This window comes from Cylas formicarius, unplaced genomic scaffold (assembly GCF_029955315.1).
Source record: "Cylas formicarius isolate icCylForm1 unplaced genomic scaffold, icCylForm1.1 PGA_scaffold_5__7_contigs__length_24384050, whole genome shotgun sequence".
NCBI classification, from domain to species: domain Eukaryota; kingdom Metazoa; phylum Arthropoda; class Insecta; order Coleoptera; family Brentidae; genus Cylas; species Cylas formicarius.
The window spans coordinates 23806042-23824651 of NW_026844341.1; the positions used below are offsets into that span (position 1 = coordinate 23806042).

The following is an 18610-nucleotide window of genomic DNA, read 5'->3' on the forward strand; positions in this document are numbered from 1 at the left end:
GCCTATCGCGAGTTGGTTAAGATCCTTTATTTTTCTAGAATGCACTCTGGACTGTACCTCCTTTTCTCAAGGCCTCTGCCCCTAGCAAACTTTATCCATTATTGTAATTGATCTCAAAAAAAAAAAAAAAAAAAAAAACTGTATATGTAAACGTATAATTTCTAAATCGACATGTTAAGACAAAATGAGAAACGCTTTTTCCGAATGAATTAAAAACTGAAAAAAGGCGGCACTGTTATGTGAAAAATTTAAAGTTAGCCATTGCAAAATATATGCGGCAGGTAAAACGAACGCCTTAACCGTGCAGCTCGCCACTGTCCATGGCGTCCTGATAACTTTTGCCCTTCTTATCTTGCGAATCCAGCTTTATCATGTCGTCTATCCGCAAAATCGTAATGGCGGCCTCCGTTGCGAATTTCAACGATTTAATCTTGGAGAGGGTCGGCTCAAGAACTCCGGCTTTCTTATTATCCCTGACCGTGCCCTCGATCAAGTCCAGCCCGACATACTTTAAGTGCGCGTGATCGACCTACCGAGAACGAAAATTGCTGGGTAAAACATTCAACTCCGGCGACATATATACTGACTTTGGTCTGACTGGAATTGTGGTATGCCCTCAACTTGGCTACCAGGTCGGTGGCGTCTTTCGCCGCGTTCACCGCCAAGGTTTTGGGGATGACGAGCAGACTCCTCGCGAATTCGGCGATGGCCAGCTGTTCCCGGCTGCTCAGCGTCGTCGCAAAGTTCTCCAAGTAAATGGATAACGCGGCCTCGACGGCCCCGCCCCCCACGACTACGCTCTTCGATTCGAGTACCCGTTTAACGACGCTGAGGGCGTCGTGGACCGACCTCTCCATCTCGTCGCAATAGAAATCGTTCGGGCCGCGTAAAATGATCGATGCCGCTGTTCGCTGTTTGGGTCTGTCGCAAACAAAATCGCTAATGTACCCCGTTTTTATATATACACAATTTCCATTCAGTTACGAAAAAAGACTTTTAATGGTATTGATTACACAAACAGTGCTCTCGGTTTCGCTCAAAACTGAAAAAACTGTACAAATGAACTACTACTATATATATAAAAAAGCAATATGACCAGAAAATATCTACACAAAAGGGTTAATTTCATGGTACTTGGAATGGCAGATCGCTTAATAAAATCTCTTTCTGCCACTAGTGAGAAAAACTCCATAAAAACTGAACTGATTTTATTTTAATAGAAGCGCTTTTTGGTTCATTACCAACAGGGGTTCACAAATGAGTTACTTTCTGTCAAAAAAATGTTAGTACAAACTACTTTTTATGCCAACGTCACTGTTATGGCTGCGCTCAAAACTGAAAAACTGTACAAATGAACTACTACTATATATGGTACTTGGACGATAACGCTTAATAAAAACCCTTAAAAAAAACAATATGACGGGAAAATATCGACACAAAAGGGTGAATTTCATGGCACTTGGAATGGCTTAATAAAATCTCTGCCACTAGTGAGGAAAACTCCTCCATAAAAACTGAACTGATTTTATTTTCATAGAAGTGCTTTTTGGTTCATTACCAACGGGGGGGTTCACAAATGAACTACTTTCTGTCAATAAAAATGTTAGTACCAACACTGTTACGGCTTACGTTTTAATGATGATGAGCTCGTCGTCGGAGATTCGTTCTTGTGTAACCTCGGCGGCTTCTCCGACCATGCTGGCTTCGAATGATTCTTCACCTAAAGAAAAGACAAATTCTCTATCCGTTATTGCCAGCAATAAACTATAAATTACCCTCCATGTTGGTGAGAGATGTGAGGAAGGTGGCCCCGGTGGCTTTGGCAATGCGCTTCAGATCGGCTTTTTTCACGCGACGCACGGCCATGGCGCCGGCTTCGACGAAATACTTCAGGCACAGGTCGTCGATACCGCCCGAGCAGAGGACGACGTTAACGCCGGTCGCCAGTATTTTTTGGATCCTCTCCTTGGAGATGTCAAGTTCCCTCGACCTGATCGCTTCTAGTTTGTCCGGGTCGGTGACCAGCACCTGAACTCCCATCTTCATTTTAGCCTTTTTCAGCGAAAAATCGAGACACGCGAGTTTGGCGCCGACGACTTTCTTCGTCATCGCTTGGCTCGCAACAGTACAATTCAAGGCGTAGCCCTGCACCAGGATACTCTCCCTGGCGCTGCGCCCGTGTGCTTTCAGGATATTTACGGCCTTGATCGGGTATAGGGGGTTGCCTTTCGGGTCTGTCACTTTGATCGCGTAAGCGGCTTCAACCACCATGGACGAAAACAAATCCGCATCACTGAATATAGGTTAGGAAACTACTTTACCTCGCTAATCATGGGAAAGAATTAAAAATCTATATAAGGATACGCGCCGATGATTTTTGAGCTCATGGAAGTTTTCGCGACGTTTACGATACAGTCCTTTCCCAGCTCATCAACCGGAATGGTCAGATGATCTTGGATGTATCGGCAAGCTTCTTTGCAAGCCAACCTGTAACCGCTGATGATTGATGTGGGGTGAATTTTCTGTTTCACCAATTCGTCCGCATTCTGTAGGGTATATTAAATTATTCTTAAAAAGAGTTCTATAACATCTATATTTAAAAATGGTGGGATGAAATTACTAATTATAGATGGATTTCAGTAATTAAAGATTTTCCAAAACTTTTTGAGAAGCGTATATATAATAGTTTTTGTGTATTTATAAAAAAACACAAATGAAAAAAAAACGATTGGAAGACATACCTCCTAAATATTGTAGCAAAATTTAACTGGTAACTATTTAACTTTACCAAGGGGTTATATATTTCGTCGCGATATACATTCCAAAAGTAGGAAAAGTGCTACGAGCAAATGATTATGAAGCTGTTATAATGACCGTTACCTTTAACAATTCGGCTGCTATGATGACAACTGAAGTCGTACCATCACCGACTTCTTCGTCCTGTAGCTGCGCCAGCTCCACGAGCACTCTGGCAGCCGGATGTTCCACTTCCAGTAGCCTTAAAATGGTAGCACCATCATTGGTAACTGTAACATCTCCTATGTCGTCCACGAGCATTTTGTCTAACCCGACGGGTCCCAAAGAACTCTTGACAATATTTGCGATTGAGGCTGCCGCCATAACTAATAGAAACGATATAAATTTACGAATGTTACTTTAAACCACACCTGGCCATAGTGCATGTCTCGCTTTTAAGGTTAACTAGGCTTACTAAATCAAAAGCGGAGGCATACGTCTTACCATTTTGCGTGCGAACCGGGGCCCCAGACGTTCTCTGGCCAGCTACGGACAAAGGGCTAGCACTAATAGACATTTTTTATAGCATAAGCTGACGACCGCACCGCAATTTACAACAATCACAAGAACTTGGACCCGTGGATAATAAAATTGTAGATGCCAGACGAGCACAGATAAACGGGCACGATCGAGTTGATGTTTTTTTTTTCAACGGTAAATTCAGAAACCTCAGCCTATTATGGATGATTTACGATATAACTGACAGCTGACAGTTTCTAGCAGCTTCTATATATTTATTTTAAATATCTAGTGGGCGCGATAAAAAATAGTAAAAAGCTACAAGAGCTATAGGCCCTGCCTATGCCGTTCATAGATTAAGTGCCGATAATACAGGAACGTATGAAGCAACTTTGGGGATTCAAAATGAACATGGCCTCTGTCAGATCGTTGTTTGGGTGCATAGATCTTGTTAAGCTTGCGGCGCATCAATTTTTACCGTGGCAGGATCACTATGTTATTTAATAGTTATATGAATAATACCGAATAGCTGCTCGATATAGAAGCTGTGGCTATGCTTATAGAACAGGAATTATACAATAAAAAAATATTAAGATGGGCCAACAAAGATACGACAGATCGCCGTTTTAAAATCGTACGGAGTGCGCACGACGTCACGCGAAGCTAAAAATTTGAATATGAGTATTTATGAGATAGGATTCTTATTTATAGTGCAGTTGCAAAAATTTGTTAGTTATAATTCTTTAGCTTAAAAAGCAAGTTGCTATTAGATTTGTAGAAATCAAATATGCAGAAACATATAAAAAAATCGTTCCGTTTTGCTTTATAAAATGTATTAGAAGATTTATAAGTTAATGTAAAAATAGGCGCGAATTTGATTAATTTCATTTGCACTTATTAAACTAAGATTTTTGGAAATTATTATATATTATTATTATTATTATATTGATTATCCTTTTATTAACGATTATTAAAAAGTCTAGGTGCCTTTAACATGATTTGCAAATGTTAAGGATTTTTGTTTGAGATTTGTTCTTTGAAATAATTTTAGTATAAATCACTCTATTTTTCTGCAATTTTCTATAGATTAATTATAAATGTACAGTTTGAAAAGAGCAAAAAATTTGAATTATGAATAAGAGTCGTAAAAGTCAACACATTTTTTTGCTAGCATAGCGTAGTAGGATAGTAGTATAGAGTAGTAGCATAGTATGCATGATATATGTATTATGGTTACGACTGGGACAGAAATCAAACTACTTTCATGGCATCTGGATTAACGATAATGTATTTCTCACATTTCATCGTCTAAACCTCGCTAGAGAAGGATCAACAATCTCATAACAAAACAAAACAAAACAACAAAACATTCTCAAATTTACAAAATATTAATAAGGGAAAATAATTTTTCCTAACTCAGAAATAGGTTTTGAGTTAGATATATTTACCTTATATTATTTTTGAAATGCCTTTTTCTCCAAAACTTAAAAATGGAAGTATTAAGTAATCCTGAAAATTAAATACTTTTATTTAAAAAAATTATTTGTTTAAAATTTATTTCAAATGCTTGTATTAAATTATACGTTTCTTTATTTATTTATTTACTTTATTTATTAACATGAAGTGTAGAAACTACTTATTCCAATAAAGGATTAAAGTTAAAAAATAAATGTCCAATATCAAGATTTTTTTAGGTTGGAATTCAGTTACATGCTAAGCCAATAAAGGGTACATTAAAAAAAGAAACTTACCTGATTTATACATTTATCGGGTCTGCCCGTTTGCAAGCTATCACCCAAATCTTTTCAATGTTTTCGTCATTAGGGAACCGAGAACAGCATCAAATCCCTCGAAAAATGTTTTAACCCGCTTATCTGTATTGCGGCCCGCCACAGAACATCGCATTTTGATAAAGAATAATTAATCCAAACCAAAAAAAAGCACTGAAAGTCTACGAAAACCGAAAAAACAACATGACATTTGCTTGGAAATCCCGCCAAATCAAGCTCCGCGTGACGTCAATGAGGTGACCCGTCGGTTCCGCCCACATTTTTGTTTTAACCAATAAGCTTCTTGGCGTTCAACAAACAACATAGGCGCTGACGGTTCGTCCTTTGTGATTTCTGTGGAAAGTGATTAGTGTATGAAGATCCCTGCCTAGAAAGAAACTAGCGCAAAGTGCAGGTTAGTGTGTGAAAATTTTTGTTGTACTAAGGCCACTATATTGTCTAATAGGTATATGAATAATACTATACGTCTTTTATTAATACATTTTACTATACAAAAAATATAAAATTACATAAAATACAAAACGTGATGATGCATTAAAACGAAAACAATAAATAAATATCCATACATAAATACTTTGAAAGAAACTTATAGACATTCAGAACTGTTTATTACCAAGACTGTGCGCGCGTTTTCACGCAGAAGGTAGCTTGAAGTTCATATATTCGTGACCGTCGGGGGTAGACGAAACGTTCATGTACTCGTTGCCGGGAGACTCGACGGATTTCGATTCAGGCGCGCTCATCAGTCCTGCAAATTAACCACCATATTACACATTCCAATAAGCACTTTCAAAAATTTTAAAATCCCCCTCATTACCTGGTACCGGTAATCCGTTGGGAGGAAACTGGATGTAAAACTGATCGTTCAGTGGTAGGTTGGTCGGCCTGGTAACCGGCTTCTCTTCGATCGTCTCGAAGTGGTGCATGGCCGAAAATTTTACCGGTTTCGGAACCGGCACCGGCGTATAATTTAGCTGCATAATCGCTTTGTCCAGCTCGCACTTGAAGTCGTTCTCGTTGTGGCTGCTGCCCAACATCATCTAATATAACCAAATAATATAGGATAGTTATCGCGACTGTGTTAGAGAGAGAACCCACCTTCCTTTCTTCGTTATCTGAGTGGGTTCCGCTGTCTCCCAAGCTGCACCCGCTTATGGTGCTCATCCTGCCCGATGAGCCGCTCGAGGAAGTGCTGAGACTGCTGATGGGTCTCGAACTCTGATTCAGCGCCGTTGCGGGCGTGGAAATGACTTCTTCAACGCTGTGACTCTTGTGCCTCGAGAACAGCCGCTTAATGCGGTCGAAAGGCGTCGGCTTCTTCATCGCGTTCTTCATCTCCTGCTGTATCTTCTCGTAGCGCAGCCGCATCTCCGTCAGCTGCTCCTGCTTCTCCTTGAACGACTTCTGCACGTCGTTGCGGTTCTTCCAGTCCTCCACCAGCTTCTCGACCTGGGGCAACGAGTGCACGTTGTTCTTGAAGTCGTTGATGATTTCTGCCAGCTCCTTCTGCACTTTGTCCTCGACGACGTCGATTTTCTTGTGGTGCTTCGATTTGTGCTCTTTCTTCGCGCTGTCCGACTTTTTGTTCGGCTCCTCTCTCGATTCGGATATCGGCACGGCGGAAGTGGACGGCACGCCGTCTGCCGATGCTGTGGGGGCGTGGCCGGGTGTGCTCATCGCCATGTACAGGTTGCTGCCGTACTCGCTAGAGGGTGTGGTTAATGGAGATCTGTGTACGACGGGTCTAGGGGCGGGGCACATTTTGTAGAACTCTTGGACGACGCTTTTCGGCGCCAGGTAGCCGTCTTCATCTGAATAGTGACAAAAATCAAGGCCAAATGCGTATTGCCAAACTACACTTGCCTTCATCGGGGGACCTCTGCCGTAGACTCATCTCCTTCAGTTTCGTGTACATGGTGGTGACCTCGTTCATGTTCATGTACCCCCTGAGCATGCTAGAGAGCTGGGCGAACCCGCCGTTCTCTGCGATTTCCAGCGGGGTCAAATCGAAGACGTTCCGGATTTCATAGGCGACGTCGGCGCCTGGACAGTCGAGCAGCTGGACCGCCAATTTTTCCAGGCCGAATTTGGCCGCGAAATGAAGCAGGGTGGGAAACTCTTCGTTGCCTGTAAATCAAACGCGCGCAGTGCAGGATACCAAAAAAACTTTGAAAACTGTGAGTATGTTAAAAAAACCAAATGAAGTTTCGCTTACTGTGTTTATGGACTGGTACAGTGGCGGCGAACGGTGTACTGTGATTGGACAACAAATTGAAGTGGGGGGGTAGATTTTTCTGGAACCCGTGGACCAGCCAATTGTCTAAATGTTCTCTATCAGCCGGCGTGAATCCAAGAGTCTGCAACCACGAATTGATATTTTGGGAAATTTAACATTATTCTTGGTTATCAATTTGACTTTCGCAGTAATGAAATTTTTTACTTTTGAGTTTTTTTTATCTAGTCAAGAGAAAATGTGGATATCCATTTTTAATGTTCTATTATCGCAGAATTAAAATTTATTTCTTCCCGCGCTTTTCACATTTTGGTCAATTAGTTCCAAAAAACAATGAATTTGATAATTTCCTCTTTGCTAAGAGTAAAATAAGATTGTTAAAGGAAACGCAACGCAGATGAAGATTCAGTAAACGAGATGAACGATTAATCTGATCTGATAATTAATTGTTAAGGAAAAGATCTAGTAAGAGGAAAAATCAAACTTTTACAACAGACGGAAAGTCGATCAGGCTCGCTATAAAAAAAATACATTCACTTTAATCACGATTAATCTGATAATTGAAGAATTGAAAGAATACAAATTTTGCAACAGACAGAAAGTCCATCAAATAGCCAGCTTACTCCAAAAAAAAAAAAATTGCTCAGCTATCGTAGACCTTGTATATCAGCAAGTGATTTAACCGATTAACCTCCCCCTCAGCTTTAGAAATAATAATAAAAAAAAACGAATTAGTCGATAACGTTTGTCACAAAGACATCAAAGGGGCTTTATCGTTCTACCTGGCACATGAAATCGACGGGGTTATCGCTGGACCGCAAAATCTGCTCGAGCTCGCGCAGGCGGCTCTCGCACTTGATCGGTCTGCTCCCGATTATGCTCCCGTTCTTCTCCACCAGGACGTTGACTATCGACGTGACGTCGGTCAGATTTTCCGGTACGGTGATTTTTATCACGTACGGGTTGCGTCTCTTCACCGATTTCACCTCCTGGAGGTCGCCGTTGCGCTCGATCGATATTTTCACGATGTCGTCCTTCTGCAGGGGGTAAGCGAGCAGGACGAACACGCTATTCTGGCCCTGAAAATTAACGGAGGGTAATCCTCGAAGCAATGTAATGAAACGATGTTCCATCTCGTATATCGCACGTCCAGGATGTCTTAGTGAAAATTTGCCAATCAGCGATGAGGCAAGTAACCAGGACAGGTATACTTGGAACAGGAATATAGTGCTTTTACAACCGATCCCGCGATTAACTTTGCCAACTGTACATAAAAAAATTAGTACAAAATAACCATTTTTTACGCTATATTGTATTATATTTCTACATAGTATCATTATTAATATACAAAATATTAAATATAATAATAATAAAGGATAAATCTAAAATAAAATTACAAATTATTTTTATCACCTACTTAAATTATTTAAAATTATTCGCAGAATCGCCTGGTTCTAATTATTATTTGTTCTATATTATTTGCAATATGGATATAGGATTGTTCTGCTTTTTCTATATGTTTAACAGAATTTGCCCAACTTTGTGGAGGGACGTTAAAAACATCGGTTTCTATAAGTGTGAGGACATTGGAGTTAACACATTAAATACGCAGTGGTAACTGTATGCCCTAAATTTTTTGCATAATTATCACGGACGTATTCCTTTTGTAGGTTCAAAATCTTCGTGAAAATAAATGTCTTTATTTTATACATGTACTTTTGGATTGTTGCTTTTGTGTCACACGAGGAAGGGGTTTTGGTCAACAGTCTACTGTGATAACTTGCATTGCTCATTACAATTGCGCTATTAGGAGGAATGTTTAGAACGTTCACTGAGAGTCAAATAAACATAGTTTATACCTTCCTTAGTCTCAATAGAATAGTGTTTTCTACATTTGGGCGGGAGCATCTCCTGAGGTACGCTAGACTCGCACATATTTTTCGTAATTCGCACACAGGTAGGTATAAAATTATTTTCTATTACGGATCACAATTTCCCGTCGGGGGTTGCTAGTCCCCCATCGGGCGCCTCCCCGGGTGGCGGATAGGGGAACGCCTCTCAGATATGAGTGGTACCGGGGAAATGAAATACCCGGGGTGGACCAAAACTAGCATGGCATAGGGACGCAGCTATGACATTACTGGGTCGAGGCTACCGAAGAAACTTCATTTAAGGCTCGGTACCAGAAAATCTTTGGCGACTATCATATATCGATTGCAACGGCAAAGACGCTGCGATGAGGAAAGCAACGGGAAAGTACCTCATTAAACTCCCCAGGACAAATCATCAGCATGACTGGAAAAGCTAAAGTTACGGCCCTCAGTCCCCGGCAGACCTTTGATGGTCAGGGGGTGCTAAGAATCTCCGGGCCAGTCATGAGGAAGATTGCTACATGGAATGCGCGAAGTATGTTTGAAGCTGGCAAAGTCCACAATGCTATAAAAGAAATGAGAAGGTTGAACATCGAAATCCTTGGGATTAGTGAAATGCGATGGCCAAGGTCAGGTCAAGTTCAGATAGAGGGGCATCAAGTTCTGTATGCAGGTAATGATGACCGTAATCATTATAACGGTGTGGGCATCATCGTGAATGAAGAAGTGAAAGGGGCGATCAAAGCATTTGCTCCAATATCCGATAGAGTGATCTTACTGCAATTAAACGCACATCCATTTAACGTTAATATAATTCAGACCTACGCACCGACCTGCGATCACTCTGATGAAGAGGTGGAATTGTTTTACAAGCATCTAGACTCGGCAATGGAACTGGTTAATAAATCCGACGTTACTATTGTAATGTGTGACTTTAATGCGAAAGTCGGGAACAGACCGAGAGAAGGTATAGTTGGCGAGTACGGTCTTGGTATGCCAAATGAACGGGGCGATAGACTGGTGCAATTTTGTCAGGAAAGGGAGCTCGTGATTACAAACACTTTCTTCAAGCTGCCTTCCCGCCGCTTATACACATGGAGATCAAACGCGGAAACCCTGGATAGAATTGTACGAAGCCAGTGTGTCTTTGAGAATAAACCTTAAAAAGTTAAAGACCAAAACAAAAACTAGGATGATCGATACATCTAAACTTAACAACGAAGAACTTAGAACGGAAGTCAAAGAAATGCTCAACGAAAAGTTGCTAAATACTAATACTAAGGAAGAAGACATTGAAACATCATGGAATGTAATTAAACATGCCTTAGTTGAAACTAGCAAAGCCAAGCTCAAGACAGAAACCCGACGTAAGAATAACTGTTGGATGACGGACGAGATCTTAGACCTGATGGAACAACGAAGGCTTTTAAAAAACAAGAACCAAGTAAAGTACTCTCTGCTTCAGCGAGAAATTAGAAGGAAAATCAGACAGGCAAAACAGGAATGGTTGTCCGGTCAATGCAGTGAAATCGAAAGTCTGCAAGCCAAACATGATTTCTTTAACATGCATAAAAAGATTAAAGAAGCGGCCGGATTATATAAACGCAGGTCCACAGGATTACTAATGGACCAACAGGGGAAAGTCATCCTTAATACCGAAACAAAATTAAAGGAATGGTGCAGTTATATAGAGGAACTTTTTGGGGACATCAGAGACGGGCTCATGGACTTGCCAGGAGAAGGACTTGATATAACCAGGCGAGAGGTGGAACATGCAATACGCCTTGCAAAGAGGGGCAAAGCGCCAGGACCCGACGAAACACATTCTGAACTCCTAAAACTACTTTTAGAAGAACAATCACTTAACGTTGTGGTAAGGCTATTTAATTTAATTTACAGGAGTGGTAAAATTCCCAGAGATTGGCTGCTTTCGACATTTGTAACAATACCAAAGAAACAGAACGCCAAATATTGCAGTGATTACCGCACAATTAGCCTCATGAGTCACGTTTTAAAAATATTCCTGAAAATCATTCATGCCCGTATTTACAACAAATGTGAAGAGAATATGAGCAATACACAGTTCGGCTTCCGAAATGGGATGGGTACACGTGAGGCCTTGTTCAGCATGCAGGTGTTGGTGCAGAGATGCCGGGATGTGTCCGTAGATGCGTTTGCGTGTTTCATAGATTATGAGAAGGCTTTCGACACCGTCCAGCACAGTAAACTCATTGAAATACTAAACAAACAAAACCTAGATGAACGAGATATACGAATAATAGCAAATCTATATTGGCACCAGAAAGCAAAAATAGTAGTGAACGGAGAGATGTCGGATGAGGTTCGAATCATGCGTGGTGTGAGACAGGGCTGCGTGCTGTCGCCTCTGTTATTTAACCTGTACTCCGAAAGCATTTTTGAAGAAGCATTATACGAGAAACACCAAGGTATTATTCTCAACGGTACAGTTATAAATAACTTCAGATACGCGGACGATACTGTGCTTCTCGCGAGTACGCTGGAGGACCTGCAGGAACTTTTGAACTGCGTGGCAGACAGAAGTAGGGAGATGGGACTCAAGCTGAACATCAAAAAGACTAAATGGCTAGTAGTAAGCAAACATAGAGATGTGTGGGGTGATTTGGAGTACGACGGAAAACCCATAGAACGCGTCCAACATTACAAATATTTAGGCTGCATACTTAACGCAGAGTGGGACAACACACAAGAGATAAGATCCCGAATAGAGCAAGCCCGGGGCGCCTTCGTTAAAATGAAGGCCGTGTTATGCAGCCGCGATATCGATTTAGCTTTGAGGATTCGCATTCTCAAATGCTATGTCTTTAGTGTGCTCATGTATGGGGCCGAATCGTGGACGCTGACCGAAACCATGTGCAGAAGACTGGAGGCTTTCGAAATGTGGACATACAGACGCATGCTGCGAGTCTCGTGGGTTGACAGAGTCCGAAATATAGACATATTAAATCAACTAAACAAACAAACAGAAGTCATACACACTATCAAAAAGGGAAAACTAGAATATTTCGGACATATTCTACGCAACACAAAGTACCAAATACTCCAACTCATTATGCAGGGCAAGATAGATGGTAGGAGAGGCCCAGGCCGTCGCAAAACTTCCTGGTTGAAGAATCTGCGGCAGTGGTATGGTGTTAGCGCCAGGACACTTTTTAGAAGAGCGGTGGACAAAGTCCAGATTGCGCTGATGATCGCCAACGTTCGATAGGACAAGGCACGCTAAGAAGAAGAAGATCACAATTTTACCCGAATTTAAATTCCGAAACTTTAGGTAATAATCTTGTTGCAGTGTATGTTAATAACCACCCTTGGATAGTCCCATTCAAAAGCAATTGTTCACTTTCCTATATCTATGAACAGACCATACCTCTTGCCGAATTACGTTTACGGTACAATCACTAAATTTTGGTGCAGTGTTATTTATTCTTATATTCGCTTTCAACTCACACTAGCGGAGTTGCCACTAATCGTTCTCGATAAATATTTTCTTCTCCTATTACTCGTTTTTCACAGTTATACCAGCTTTGACCTAAGTCTGCAGTTCTTGTAGTGTTAAAACACTTTTTACTTTATAAGCATCTTAGATTATACGCCTAATTAGATCTGCGTGTTTTTCTTTAACAACTCGCGAATTACCAGCATCTTCTCTCACGTTTCCCTTGACTATCCCATTTGCAACGATTTTTCTTACAGTTGACTTCAGAACTCTGGTTATGTCACTTCTTGCTGCTCCTACTTCCCCTTCTGAATTGGTTTAGCATCCGCAGACAAATGGATCCGTTTTGCTGAAGCAGGTCGTCTTTTAAATTGTTATTAAGTTTGACTACCGTCTCCGCGTTGTTTCCAACAACAACAGGGGAACATCTGCTTCATGCCACGGTCTCCACATTATAAAATGTTAAAAAACAGGAACTTTCAGAAAATGTTTAATTGAAGATTCTAATAAACATTGATCTGTATTCTTATGACGTACCTTTATCTACCCCGAATATCTTACATAGAGTACAGGTACCCTTAACCTTTGAAATGTCAAAGGGCAGGGTCAAAGTTCGAGAATTTGGTTGCAATTTAGATTAAACTCTTAGGAACGATCGATACATATCACCTGATGTTAAAATAAACGCTTCTACTTATTCGAAAATACCCCGCAGCATCATCATCAATCAAAGCGGTTTCTACAAAAATTACAAAAACAGCTACTCGATGCAGAATAAACATCTGGGTTTCACCACGGTCCTGCGAAGGTCTGCGGTTAAGGTACTGTAAAATACTAAAAACGCTAAAGCAATAAATGCACTATATTTTTGGTCGTATTATAATATTCTAGAGCGGCCTCTCATCTCCAATTCTTCACACGAGCGAATTATTTCGAATTTTAATTTCAACCAATTAGGGACCTTGCGGCGTTCAACATGGTCGCCGACATGCAGCACGCGGCCTTATTCTCGCGCTAAAAACTGTTAAACGAGCGCCATTTTTATATATCGCATGAAAGCATAATTATTGTGAACCGCTGCCCAATAAACAAACACATACCTGCCGTATCTTTTTCGGGGTGACCGAGAAGCACGCCTTCTCCTGCGCCATCACGGAGCTCTGCTGTTTCCAGATTTTCGACAGGATTGTCATCGCGTGGCCCAAGAACTCCTTGGTGAAGGTCTCGTCTTGGTCCTGGCCAACGGACTGTCTCTGCCATTGATGGTACGTCGGCAACGCTAACGAACACCCGATTAGGAACCACGGACCTCATTCGCGATGTGTCGCATCACCTTTTTTGTGGGTTTCGGTTAGGTCGGCATCCGACACTCCCAGAAGAAGCGCCAACGTCCTGTCGTGCTGAAGGATCTTCGTTAATTCGGAAACTCCGTCGCAGTGTTCGGCAACGAACTCCAAGAAGCTCGGGCATACCACGACCAGCTGGAGTTTCACCCCGCTGGTCTTCTCGTGGAAGTCCTTTTCTTGCGGTTTGTTCGTCAAAAGGTCTTCCAGGCCCAAGTTTTGTATCCTGGTAACAATCAAATTAAAAAAAAAAACCTTTTTTAGTATATGCCCGATTAGTATATGAAAGAAGGAGGGTGCTTACTTGAAAGGTTTCCGGTTGGCCTGTTTGCTGATCTGCTGGAAATAATTGGTAAAGTATTCGACCCACAGGGCCGCGGCTTCGCTGCATTTCAGCGAGACGATCAAAATATCGTCCATGTTAGCGTTGTTCGGTCTCGTGAGTGTGCCTGGAACGACGAAAAAAGACGTGAGTCACTCGGTCCGGAAATTCTAAGCGAATTCCTGCGGGCTGGTCGTTCCCCGATATCATTTTATTAACTTCAAAGTTACAGCAAACTTCGGTAAATATTAAAATTACAGCAATTTTAAATTATATTGTTTCAAATATCTTGCGCCCCCTGTATTATAGACGAAACCTTAAACTCTCTCTCAACACAATTTAAGATTACTGTTCAAATAAAATTATCCAATCTTTAACGGTTTTTCATTTATATCCAATAACATGCCCACCAAAAAGGAAATTTCTAGGATCTTTTAGATATTTCGCCCATAAGCGACACACCCTGTATATGATTCAAACAATGTTCGAAGTAGAGGTTATAGCCCTGGATCTTCCAAGTTTCCTGGTTCAAGATTTTTTTGAAAATAGTAAATGGTTTTGGAGAAAATATTTTTTTTCTGAAACCATGCAGTACGCCGTGATAATCAATGACCAATTAGCCACATTTTTTGCGATTTTTTTAAGAATTTTGCCGATCGGGTGAACGATTATGGATAAAGTTACCAAAAAAAAATTTTCAAAAATTGCACTCAATTTCTACCGTTGAAATGTGGACACGGACATATATTTCTCTGCTAAATTTGAAGTTGATATCTGCAAATTTAGGACACTTAACACATTTCTCATTTAGCACGCAATATCGGGAACACCCTGTACAATAGGCGATCTATATCGCAATATAAAAGAAAGTGAGATCTGAATCATAATCTTCCAGTTATAAGCAATTTTCAGTAATAGGGGGACCCATTTTTCATTTTTTTTTTATTTGTGGCGGGCCCTGTATATTTTTGAAAAATTGTCAAGAATAAAAGTTTAGGCAGCCGTATCTTCTGGTTGAAGAATTTTTTGGTCTGGCGGTTTTTAATTTTTTTAGAATACTTCCCGAAAGCTGCATATATGTGCCTAAAAGGGTGTTGTTGGCTGGAAATTATTATATATTAGAATTAATCACGCTCCGGTTAACAAAAAATATTGGTCCTCAAATATCCCCCTCCGTTATAGTGTTATCGCTAACCAAAACTAACAAATGACATCTCGACACAACGGGGTCTATAATGAACTTAATGTCACTCGTCGGATTTATAATGGAATGACGTAATTCGATACGATAACATGTTTCCTACAAAATTGTTGGCGTGGACCGCGAAGTAACAAACAAAGCGCGCCGGTTTCAGATTAACATGTCGATACCCGGTCGCATTTTTCTTCCGATACGCGGAAATAAGCTCTATCGAAAACGCACATGTTCACAAGTAAACAATGAATGACATATCAAATTTTAGCTAGCAAAAAATTTCTAAAAAATATTGTTCATATTAAAGATAAAATATTTTTCACTCGGCCTATGATAAAAATATGAGTGACAAAGTGGACTGGTTAAAACTATTTCCCAAAGCCGCGGAATTAGGTCGGCCACGTTGGTAAACGTCAATCGGTACAGCGATGCCAGATTTATGTTCACTTCTTCTTCTTGGTGCTCGTTTAGAATGCGATCACGATGTTGCCTGCATAATTATCATTTGCGATGAAATATTCGGACGGGACGACAAATCTTTGGCTTGCTGCTATCTTAAGACGCTGAAAATGTTTCACAAAGAGTGATTTGCCAATGACGTTTGTAAACTATAATTTATTCCAGGCCAACTATGTTGGTTTCTTCAAAATTTTACATTCGGTGTAGCTGCTTTTGATGTAATTAAAAATTTTAATCAAGGGCGATGCATCTGACAGCAAGAATGCAAGAGGTGACTGTCATGTAGAAATGATTCAAAAAATATCTTTTCTGGTAGAGAAATTTTAGAGAAATATCTTCTCTTCTGCCAGCATGTCTCTCGAAAAGTTACATTAAGGCTACGGGACAAATGAATACCCGCAGATGGGCATAGAATCACTTATTGCCGCTGTTGGTTGGTTACACACTATAGAACAAGTGATACAGATGTACGTTGTTGTGAATTTTTTTCTTAAAATAAATTCAAGAATTATCTCCATAAAGACCACCCTGTGCATCCCGCGTCTGCGTCTCCGGTCGTGCTTAATTGAATCGGCGATTAGTGGAATCCTCAGCGGACAGAGATAATTAATTTAACCGAAAAGTTAATGAGCCTTTTTTTATATCTTGGTCAATAATTTTGCAGTATCGTAAGAAAATGAAGATATGGAGACTAAGACAATTATTCAGAATGCAAATTGTGGGGGTTAAACATAACAATTTGGAGTCACAAATAAAATAAATATTATCTTATCATTATGTCCGCATATATCAAGGCTCGCTCGGAATTAATGGTAAATTCTCTTGTACTTAAACTGGCTATTAGTATTGCCAAATCAACTAAGAAAGGGAATTATCACCCCAGTATGATACTTGGGATTGTACAAGGCAAACAACAACAAATCTTGTTTTTTCTAAGCAAGCTTCTGACGCAATTTGACATAAGAAGCAACTAGATGTCATATACACTGATTGCGATGAAGCTTTTGATAATGTCGACTATCAAATTCTTGATTGAAAATTAATATTAATAATTGTATGACTATCACATATACTTTAAAGCAAAATTAATTAGCAGCGAGGTAAACAGACGCGAAGAATTTAAGGATTTGGGTGTATATTTTATTTTAATATATGTATATTATATTGTAAATAGTAAAAAATTAATAACTGTTTGTCAATACCTCCACCCAAGAGAATGACGTATGTCTTTGTAGAAAAACATAATGCTGACTTGTTTTTACCAAAATACAAATACTGTTCTCTTAAGTTTTATCGTGTGTTACCTTTACATGTAATTACCTGCTTGGTGTTTGTCAAGAAAGACTGAACAGATTGAACCGATCAAATACTAGCGAGAGCCGACCAAATTGGTCACGAACCTTTCTGAACAGTTCTGCGATGGTTTTCGTCGCGTATCAACCGAGAAACCCACATAACTTGTGAAGCGACCTTAACGCCTCAACATTTTTCATCAACGGCGTTTAGCGCACACGCGGAACCTCGCGGAAGCTTCGACGGTCTATGACTTTTTTTAATGGCGACCGAGTTCGTTGGTGCCCGTTCGGATCGCACCAGCACAATGCGTACTAATGTTCGTGGTCGGCTACGCGTTCCCTGGAATACGAACAGAGGAAGTTCCGACTTTATCTCAGTCGGCTTTGATAAACGCCCGCAGGGCCGTATTCGGAATTTTCGACGTTCGCTTGTTGTCAAAGCGGCAATGGAGATACAGATCACGTTTTTAGGAGCTGGGTGACACCTAAATTTAGATTAGGTTCGATTACTAAACTACTAAAGTAGTCGCTAAGTCACTGCATACCTAAACTTAAACTTAACTCAAAATCGCGGGAAAACTGTGCGACACAATATTGTTTTGTTTGGACCTTAAAATGAATACGGAGCAGGAGTTTTTTAAAGAATTTATTGAATTGCCGAACAAGTTTTAACGAAATGGTTCATTTCACTTTTTTTAACACGTTCACTATTCTGTGATTCACATATATGATTTATAATAATAAATATATAAAGTAAATGTATAATCGTTCAATAATACTCAGTAATTAGTGATCATTTTAATCAATTGTAATGATTATTTTTGTGCAAAAAGGCATTCTAGATAAAATTGAGACAGAATTGTTTTTATGGTAAAGTTTCCTTAGGTTAAGCTGTCTGCTTCTTTTGTTAAAGTATCTTTATCCTTTTCCTTTTTACTTTTACTGGTTTATGATTTTTTTAGTGCCTTTTCTTCTTTTCACTTTACTTTTAAGATTGAGTCAGTCGCAGGACGCCCAGAGTTGAATCGAACCAGTAAGAATTTCCTCCTCCCGCCCTCTTAAAAAACATTCAATAAAAACAATGGCGGGCATCATTGTCTAGCGTTGGCCGTATTATACTTTTCAGATCACAATGGAGCGCTTCCGAATCGTAAATAGTCTCACAAAAAGAGACCGTTTTTATTTGACTTTACGACATTAACAAACAATTCGTCATCTAAATTTAGAAATAGGGGTTGAGGGTGTGAAAGCGATGCCGAATGTGACACGAGCCTCGCCCAGGTGTTTCGAAACATCGGCTTTTTAACGAGGACAGGCTTGGTTATTTTTCGACACCGATTCGAATCTGCGTCAAAATTTATATTTCAGAATT

The 18610-nt window shown here is 40.2% G+C and overlaps 2 protein-coding genes across 2 annotated transcripts in view; both read right to left on the reverse strand.

The window, feature by feature from the left end:
- Positions 1–157: 157 nt before the first annotated feature.
- LOC132702659 (T-complex protein 1 subunit alpha) lies at positions 158–3458 on the reverse strand. The gene is made up of 7 exons (XM_060671445.1): positions 3241–3458; positions 2881–3122; positions 2365–2546; positions 1776–2293; positions 1630–1720; positions 588–921; positions 158–529 (listed from the first exon to the last, which is right to left on the reverse strand). The coding sequence occupies exons 1-7, from the start codon at positions 3311–3313 to the stop codon at positions 296–298; spliced, it is 1674 nt and encodes a 557-aa protein (XP_060527428.1). The 5' UTR covers positions 3314–3458; the 3' UTR covers positions 158–295.
- A 1995-nt stretch (positions 3459–5453) lies between these two features.
- LOC132701997 (phosphoinositide 3-kinase adapter protein 1) overlaps positions 5454–18610 on the reverse strand; it is a 73204-nt gene continuing 60047 nt past the window's right edge. The window contains exons 4-12 of the mRNA XM_060670386.1: positions 14272–14416; positions 13958–14193; positions 13725–13903; positions 8061–8357; positions 7261–7402; positions 6909–7172; positions 6144–6850; positions 5855–6085; positions 5454–5761 (exon numbers count right to left, since the gene is read on the reverse strand). Coding sequence (XP_060526369.1) covers positions 5678–5761; positions 5855–6085; positions 6144–6850; positions 6909–7172; positions 7261–7402; positions 8061–8357; positions 13725–13903; positions 13958–14193; positions 14272–14416 — 2285 coding nt within the window. The 3' untranslated portion in view covers positions 5454–5677. The remainder of the gene's footprint in view (positions 5762–5854; positions 6086–6143; positions 6851–6908; positions 7173–7260; positions 7403–8060; positions 8358–13724; positions 13904–13957; positions 14194–14271; positions 14417–18610) is intronic.